This window comes from Achroia grisella, unplaced genomic scaffold (assembly GCF_030625045.1).
Source record: "Achroia grisella isolate CSIRO2021 unplaced genomic scaffold, CSIRO_AGI_Agris_v1 utg642, whole genome shotgun sequence".
NCBI lineage: Eukaryota > Metazoa > Arthropoda > Insecta > Lepidoptera > Pyralidae > Achroia > Achroia grisella.
In genome coordinates this window covers 4,203,448-4,213,137 of record NW_026712979.1, presented here as the reverse complement: position 1 = coordinate 4,213,137, position 9,690 = coordinate 4,203,448, and the positions used below count along the sequence as shown (strand labels likewise).

Below are 9,690 nucleotides of genomic sequence, written 5' to 3'. Positions count from 1 at the left end.
TAATGATATGCTAATTACGTATTCAATTATTAGTTGGAAAAATAATAACGGAAAGAGTAGTAAATATTTATTGTATAAGCTTAATTTATTATGATACTAGGTAGGCAAATAGGTTGAGAAATAATCACTTGTTACACGTTACTGGTACTAAGTAAAGGAGTAACACCTATAGGTAAACACAGGAGGAACTCTATGTGAGGAACATTGGAGTACCCAATTTTCTACTATATAATTAAAACCTAGTGTTAATTTAATTGTTATATTTTGCTCTTATTCCTTTATATGTAATTTATGTGGTACTGCATCATACTTACTTGTCACTTATCATTAAGTATATCTCGCCTAATTTACGTAATATGTTTTTAAATTATTTAGACCTATTTGTTATTCTGATTTCATCAAAATCCGTTACAAAAGTTGTTTTTGCGTGAAAGAGTAAACATCTAACCGTATTCCCTCCATTTATGCATCTATCCATCAATACTCACAAACATTCGAGTTTAAAATATTAGTAATATATACAAATAAAGAATTATAATACTAATTACTTATACAAATTTATTCTAAAAAGAGAACGGTTTTTGGTATGAGGAAACTAAACTTCGGAGGTAATGTACTGTAGTGAGAGACTCTATCATTTCAAAAAGGGCATTATGTAATGGTACCAGCTATATATTAAAAACAAAGTTAAGACCATTACAGCAAAGCTGAAGAGGAACACTAGAACATAATAAAGTCATCTTCTGGCTTAGTATTATGGCGTTATGTTAAGGACACCACCCTAAGAGTATTTATGTGTACTGCCACTGTAAACGGAACTATAAAAAAAACTGATAATTTACCGAGTTGGACTAGGTACAAATATGATCTGCACCTCAGCCTGGTCTATTTGAGCTACTAAGTAGCTTGCTCTGTAAAATGTGTTTCGTTTAAAGCTATAACGCAGTGAAATTTCAGGAAGAGGCAGACATCTTAGTCCTTCATAATGGCAACGCAAGAGTAGTATCACGGACGTCATATGATAATGCGATATGTGAGCAGATGAGAGAAAGAACCTGTATGTCTCTAATAAAATGAAAAATATCATGTACTTCCCTCTCTTCTCGCATTCTCTTTTTATCTAAACATATTATATAATGAATCATAATCGTACATAACATGTTTATTTATTTACGTATTATTTGTCTGCTTATATTTGTATTTCTTATTTAGGGGATAACAACAAAAGATCAGCTTTACAATGAAATGCTTAGGGGTATGAGGCGTTAACTTGGGGCTTCACAATAAGTAGAGAGTAGGCTTCGGTCACACTGACTGATTTTATTGTCTTTATTATAAGCTAATAAATTGTCAGCTGTTATCTTCTACTATGGCAAGAAATATTTATGTATTTTCAATTTAATTTCAAAAAGTACACAAACTATATCGGAAAAAGTGATATTTTAAGGCAGTCATAGATTAGCTGATTCTATTGTGTTCTTAAGAAGGCAATTGTAATTGTAAACACTGGAATCTTTTAGAAAAAGGATGAGCCACCATACTCTTCCCGATTGGAATTGATAAGTCCGGTCGGTAATTCAAATAAGATATACTCGGTGTGTGTAATGTGTGATTACCCTTATTTTATGAGGATAAAGATCGTAATATGCCATATGGATAAAGTGTTCATGCAAAGTCTTCTGTATGAACATCTACCTCAATTCTTATGCTAAGCGGCTTGCTTGCATACTGTGTTCTAAGGATAAGCTACATTGAAATTGCTTAGTACACTGTTTCCGGCCCCTTGAAAGTAAGAAATGCCAATGGAAATGATAACTTGAACATGCCTTATTACCAATTATATCTGCGCTGTAAACAATTTTTCATATAATATAGTATATTAAACATGTTTTATGATTTTTCATTGTAGATTGTTGGTAGGTATTTGCCGCCAACTGTACCTTTACTAGTCTTTACGTTGACGATCATACAGACTAGACAGATATAATGAAGTATGCCTACTACAGTAGGTATACTTCATTATATCGCGGTATATATCATTAGATAATATTTATATATAAAAATCTAATAATAATAATTAAGAATATTATAAATTTGGTCTGCACGATACCTTATATTCTGAAAGCGAGATCATTTTCATTCAACATCACATTCCTAAAGCATTACAGGAGGGGTATTCGGAGAAATACTCCCCAAGTACTATGGCATGATCTTTATGCTACGGCTGACCTGATAGCTGATCGAATATAATTGTGTATTTGGAGCCACTGGAGCGAATGACACTAAATTAAAATTACGACTCAAAGGAAAAATGTTTTGTATTACTGGAAATGATCTTGTTAGGGGTTAATTTTAATGTCAATGTTATAGATAACTATTTACCCAACTAAATATGAATACAATAGAATCAACTAAATAAGATCTTTTTTTCACTGAAGGGTTCCTTATATCCATTGTAAAGTGTGAAAGTTTAACGTATAAAATAAAACAAAGTTTAACCGTTTTGTGGTGAAAACGTAATAAACAGATGCAGTACTTTCATATTTATATTATTAGATCTGATTAGTATGTTTTTAATATAGATATATAACTGATAGATATACATATATAAACTGTAGTTTCAATTTGGGGCTATATACAGGCGATCTCTTTGATCAATAATTTTAAAAAATATACTCATATAATTAAAACTTATTTTCAGTTTATGAGAACGTCATTGTTGGAATGTGGATACTTCAGGAATTTTCTATTAATGAATCTTGTCTCGAGCACTCGCAAGTCACCGTGCAATAATAAACTTATATATAAACCAAGTTCTTAATAAGAACGAGAACTACACAAGATGTCATTGGGAAATGCCATAAAATGAAGTGTTTCTGAGCGGCAAACTTAACTCGTTTGAGGCGAGGCGGGTACAAAAGTTTTCACATGACGTGTGGTCGAAATAACCTGAATGGTTTGGTCTAAATTATTCAAAGAACGTCACTCAGACCTTCATTTTGAGAGGTGGAAGGTTAAGTTTCCTGCGTTATTTTGGAATCTTGTTTTAGGGTAAATTTAAATTTACGTGTCAGTCACATACAGTCTTTTTTTCAGGTACACATAAATTAAATATACAAATGTGTTACTTGCGCCTAAAAAAATGTAGTATAAAAATAAAAAAGTGGTAGGATTTTATTACAAATTGTAATTTTTTTATTTGAAGAAAAAAAGTAACAACATTTTGTTTAAAATATTGCAGCGCAGTGTTATAGGCTTTGTATGTGTCTTTTTTTAAATAAACTTCTCGATAGCTTTATGCCCTTAGAAAAAACAAACTAATGTAAAGAGGTTAATTTGGACTATTATAGATAGGTATGAAGGTAGTACATATTTTCAGGAATTAGAATTGTTGCCTGGTATGATACTTTACACTTTATTCGTATTCTGTTTCTCATTATAGTTTTATTTAGACATATCTCTATTTTATTTCAGTATTTATACTTTTATATTTATTTTATATATAATTCCGTCTGCATTTCATTTCCCATCTTTTTGCAATATTTTTCATTGCAGCTCCACTCCTATTGGTCGTAGCGTATTGTTAGCTATATAGCTGTTATAAAGTTAGCCTTTCTCGACTACTGGACTATCCAATACAAAAATATTTTTTCATTCCAACTATTAGTTCCTAAGATTAGCGCGACCAAACAAACACTTCAACTTTATATTATTAGTATATATATAGACTTGACTATAGTACTACTTTTGCTCGCTAATTACCCACTAAGTCACTGAGTTGCGTTGGCTAGAAGAAATCTCCTCAGAGATTTACTTACTCATATTTTCCTTTATTTATATACCATTTTAAATTATAATTGCAGTAAAGTCTCCTCTGATTTGTTCTTTTATGTATACAATAGTATATTTCTTATACTTCTAAGCTTTAACACCATTGTAGGTGTACCGTACCCAGTGCCTACAGTTCCACATAACTTTATTTATATAATATATTTTAACATAATTTACGTTTAAATAAAAATATACATTATGCGGGAATAGTTTAATAAAATTTGAAAGTTTGTCCAAGTAATTACAAGATACAGTCTAATAGAAATTACGCATATATTTCAGAACACTTATCGATAATATCTTTTGATCCTGTACATGGTGGTTCATTGTTCCATTCTGTACACATCTGAAAATAAATAAATCAGTAATTATTAAAATATCCACATAGATTGAAATAACATAAATGGTAATAATATGTTAATTAGTTTTCACAACTCTAAGTCCAAGTGGTGGAAAACTAAAGAATATCTGTCTGCGCACTAACTATCATTTTTAAAAAGGTGCCAAGTTATACTTGAATATTTTAAAAATATGAACTGCACTCTTCATTAACTAAGTAAAACTAAGTTATCTGGGTTAATTTATTTACTGCTGGTTTGCACGAAGAAATATGAATGTACAAAATGGAGAAAGAATGTGTGCCGAGAATTCGAGATACCACGAGTAAACCATTAAACTAGTAAACGTGAATTATAATAAGCATAACATACAACGAAATAAATAACGCTTAAAAATATATATTACTGCAATTTTTTTTATGTTTGTTTGATATTTAGGGACTTTCGTACAAATTAAAAGCACATGCCAGTCCCGTTGTACCTTAAAACTAATAGCTTCATCACTTCATAGAGCCAATTGCCTCAGACCCCTATTCGAAGGATGGGCTAAAACTCTTTGTATGACACCAATATTTAGTATATTATTATTGCTATTAAAGTTATAATTTACATACTATTGTAATTCATTAAAATTATAAACAAATTGTTGTGTTGTTGAAAAACAAAAGCGAAAATCAAAATATAATGCATAACGACCTTATTGGAATATCATTGCTATTGTAATTCTGCGAAGGCTTTATTCATTCTTGTCAATGAGGTATAAAATATTTCTAAGATTTCTTTACACTGTACAAAGTTAATGCAAGAGATTGAGGAATAGACAGAAAGAAAAATAGTGAAGTTATTATTTGGTTGGTTTCAATTGTGATTTTTACCTTCCTAATTTGTATTTATTACTGAATGTCTTAAGATTTAATTTATATTATACAGAGAGCGATGTACTTTTATCACTACTTTGATATCAAACTTCATGTATTTATGCTTCTACTAAACCGAACCTATTCGAAATACCGAAAACTGAAACTGATGACTATTCTTTTTTGGATTGCAATTGTGAAGGTATGTTTATTTTACTGTACTTTATATAATAAAAAATCTGTACATGTTCTGCGATTATGAGCGCTAATTTCATCTCTAAATATATAGTGGCAAGCTTCACTTCAAATTTATTCTAATCCGTTCACATAAATAATTATATGGGTCTAACATACATACGTGGACTCGGTTAGTCATTATTGTAACTAAGATTGTAGATATTGTCATTATTTAATTTTAAATATAAAATACCCTACAAATACCTTAAATATGTTTAAAAATATATTTAAGAAAACATATCTTTGCGAATTCTGAATAATAACAATAACATTAACAACCCTGCACAATCCTTACAGAGCCATCTAGTCTCAAGCTTGTATGTTGTTATTGTTATGGGTACTGGAGAACTGATATAAATACTTAAATACATTTGTTTTGTAAATAGATACATAGAAGACATCCAGACCAATACAAATAATCATACTCATTGATACAAGTGTTTGAATTATGCAAATAATCGAACCCGCGATCATCGTAAAGTAATACGATGTGCTAAACCGCTGGATCATCGAGGCCGTGGAATTTTTATTTATCAGATTTCTACAAACCATTTTACAATCGATAGTATTTGTTTTCGAGTCTATATCACAGTGATTAACATTCTCAGTACTTACACTCAGTATCTGCAGCTCGAGACATTGTTTCAGCTTCATTATGTCACACATATCATCCGATCCAAATTTTGAGAAACCATTATTAATACAGTTTTGTACAATTTTAGTAACAAGTTCCGGTGATTCTTTAAAATCTCTCTCAACATTCGATTTCACGGAAGCCAAATCGACATTACCATCCAGTGACACAATTCCTCTTTTGTTTCCAATGCATATTTCTCGTGCACACTGAAATTATAAAAATGACGCTCATTTGAAAGGTCTGTAAAGATTTCTAGTAGTAAATAATCCTAGAAATATATATATAAATTCTGAAATGAATTTTACTCTATTTATACAACTGATATTGAATTCATAAACTCAGAAAGCTAAAAAAATTAAAAGGTTATTACCTGCGTTAAATGAAATCTTTACTTTATCATAAGTCAAATGTTATTTTAACATGAAGATAGTACGATAAGTTTCAAAAACTAGATCAAACGACAGATAACGTCAGTTTACCAGTATGACACGTGAAAGGACTAATAAATTAATACTTAATAATGAGGCAAAATCAGGCAAAACTTTAATAATCAAGATTTTAATTATAACTAATTTATTTAATTAAGTCCTCCATTAGATGACGCCATACTTCCTATGAATGAACTACTTTTAGTTTTAAATATATCTGTTCTTTAAAAATAAAGTTATTTAACACAATAAATATTTTTTAACAAATCATACAGCGCCACCTTATCTTAAATTAAGCTCAACTTATTGTATAAGTAGTAATACTCATTATACATCTAACATAAATAGATATTTCTTTTAATATATCCTTACATAAAATATAAAACAACCATGCCAGTACAAACAAACCTAATGATGATTAAAAATGAAAATGATTGAATGATGCGATGAACTGAACTCGTGACTGTCGGAAGTAAGATGGTGTGTTAGACTAGTGGCAACTTTATACTTCTTAACTTACAGACTCCATCATTTCAGGTAATTGGAAACATTCTTTAAGAGCCTCATCCCGATGAAGTGCTTCTGGTGATATAGGCAAGCCCATGTTGTTAGGTCCTTTGTTGCAACAACGGAAAGTACCCTGGAAAATATTAGTAAGTAACTGAAAAATTATGCATTACTGATGTAAGTTTTAAATTTATGAAAAACATTCCGTTATTTGTGATTTCATATCTTTATTGAAATAAAAGATAACCTTTACCCATCCTGATTATACCAAAATATAATGAAATAAAAATAAAATAAATACTTAGGGGTACGAATAATAATAGACGTTGATACGATTCTCAGACCTATCTGATATGCACCCAAAATTTCATTAGTCTTTTTAGAGAAGTTTGGTAACAAATACCGTGACAGGAGAATTTTATATTTTAGATACAGGTATATAATATGTAATGATAAATTTAGGATGATTTGAATCCTTATTCGAATAGGTATGCTCAATTGATCACTACAGGCATCTGATTGACAATTTGCTTTCATGCAGTATAATTTGGCCAACATTGTTAATTACACAAGGACCTATGTGAATTACAGGCATAGTCTAGGGAACCCTTTAAATATACAGTCCCATCAGAATATATGTATATTTATTTAATTGTATACATACCGTATTGTCAAAATGGTTCGACTGTTCGATAATTATTTTTATGTAATAGAGGCTTTGTTCCTCAGGGAACCATCACTCAATACCATGTTATTTAATATCCGTATTGCATTTAATCCTTATTTTATACAAATATATCTTTATTATTAATGAATATCATTGATATATATTATACCGACGGACATAAATGTTTGAATTAAAGACATTATCTTTACATATAAACAAATCGAAGAGGCGTGGATAGCTAAAAGGTATTTCGCTATTTAAATTTTTGTATATTAAGGTTTCACGTAAAACAGCTGGAATTGAAACGAAATTAGGCTAAAAACAATTGAAAACACAAGTAGACGCAAGTAATACTTGACAAGTAATAAAAAAAATAATAATTCGGAAATGAACTCGAAAAAAAAAATGTCACACACTCATTGCAATAATATCCATCTTAGTGGAGAACTTAAAATGATGTTACCTGTAATTTATATGCTTTTTAAGTAATTTGAATAGCAAACAAGCTGACATCTCACCTGATGGTAACATTCCAGAGGACTACAATGTTATATTTTTTACCCTGTAATTTTACTGCTGGAACTGATCCTATTAGCATGAACAGCAGGACAGCAGGTAATCCAATAAAATCAATGTATTTTTCAGGCATTGTCATTCCATAGGATTACCCCTGTATCCTGTATTTTTACAACAACATCTTACTCATAGTTTGTAAAGTAAACTGTTAAATGATATAAATATATTAGACAATTTTGACTAGTGGTTAATATAAGAGTACAACAAAAGTACGAAAACTACTGTAGTAGACGGGCAGATTAGCTTTCTAGACATTATTATAAAAGGCATTTATTGACTTTTGACTGTAATGTTGTCAAACAGATATTTAATATTATTGGAATAAAAAAATTACATGAAGTTACTTACAGGATTCAACGCTTGTATACATTTTGATTTATCTTCATCAGCATCGGCCTAAATTTTAAATAAAATATTATTTAATAAATATTATATTTATAGTGCCATTACGGCTGTTGGTCGGTTTTATTTAGCTATAATTTTATATTGTCCCTATAATTTATTCAAACTTTAGAATATCTAATTTAATTTACAATAATTACGAAAGGAATAAAAATCGTATTATAAATAAAAATAGAATATATTTTAAAACATTTGTTATAGTGACCAAGATTTAAGACTATTCAATTTATAAATAAATTTAGTTAGTTAATTATTATACAATGATTTTTTAAATAGTTAATTGCATTATTAAGTTGACTTTAAAATATGCTTTAAGAAATTTTAAAATATGCTTACCCATACCCCGGCGAGGGCGATTGTCACAATCAACAACGCACAATACATGATGTATGTACAGTATATCTGATAAATCTGTTCATGTTACAAGCATTTTATACCCATTGCACTTAGAATCTAAATAGATAAATGTTCAGATTGTTTGTTTGTCTATACATTTAAAGTGTTCGAATGTAATGTTGAATGAGTAATTTAAGATTTTTACTAGTGTTAATATCGTATACAGCTATGACGCGATCGTCATCCTACTGCGTCTGCACGCCGCGCAATATTGTGCATCTGTGGCGCATTACATTTGCGCGGGAAAATAAAAAGACCATAAAACACTTTTTCCGCAGACATACTAAATTACTTGTGCTCCAAATTCTTAATTGTTTTATACTATTATTTATACCTGTTTATGTCTGTTTCTAATTTCTAATTTATTGTAGATACTACCTACCTACTAACATATCTAACACTATATTTATTACTTTATTTGATACATTCAAGAATTTCGCAAGCAAAACCGCATAATGTTGTTAGTATGAATTATATCAAATATTTAAATGATCCTGTTCAATCATTAGAGAAAATTGTGCAATTTCGTCCATACATAACACCTTTGTAACGGAAGCTCAAATTATACTATATGTTGTTTGAATAAGCAACAACTGTAAGGCCACACAAACATTGTTATTTTAACAACTATAGCATACGGTAGTATTTTATTTTACAAAAAAAAAATCCTATTGTGAATTGTGACAAAATTAGTTTATACAAGAGTAATATATGAGTCAACCCTATACATTGCAAAAATAATCAACTAAATCTGTTCAAATTAAGCCAAAAAAAAACGTGTCATAATGACAATTCATTATTTCCATTATGTTCA

At 29.6% G+C, this 9,690-nt stretch overlaps 1 protein-coding gene across 1 annotated transcript; it reads right to left on the bottom strand.

Moving 5' to 3' along the window:
- Window positions 1–4,088: 4,088 nt before the first annotated feature.
- Window positions 4,089–8,869, bottom strand: LOC131849506 (uncharacterized). Its single transcript, XM_059199585.1, has 5 exons — window positions 8,817–8,869; window positions 8,427–8,474; window positions 6,849–6,968; window positions 5,879–6,106; window positions 4,089–4,177 (listed from the first exon to the last, which is right to left on the bottom strand). The coding sequence occupies exons 1-5, from the start codon at window positions 8,862–8,864 to the stop codon at window positions 4,097–4,099; spliced, it is 525 nt and encodes a 174-aa protein (XP_059055568.1). The 5' UTR covers window positions 8,865–8,869; the 3' UTR covers window positions 4,089–4,096.
- Between the last annotated feature and the right edge of the window lie 821 nt (window positions 8,870–9,690).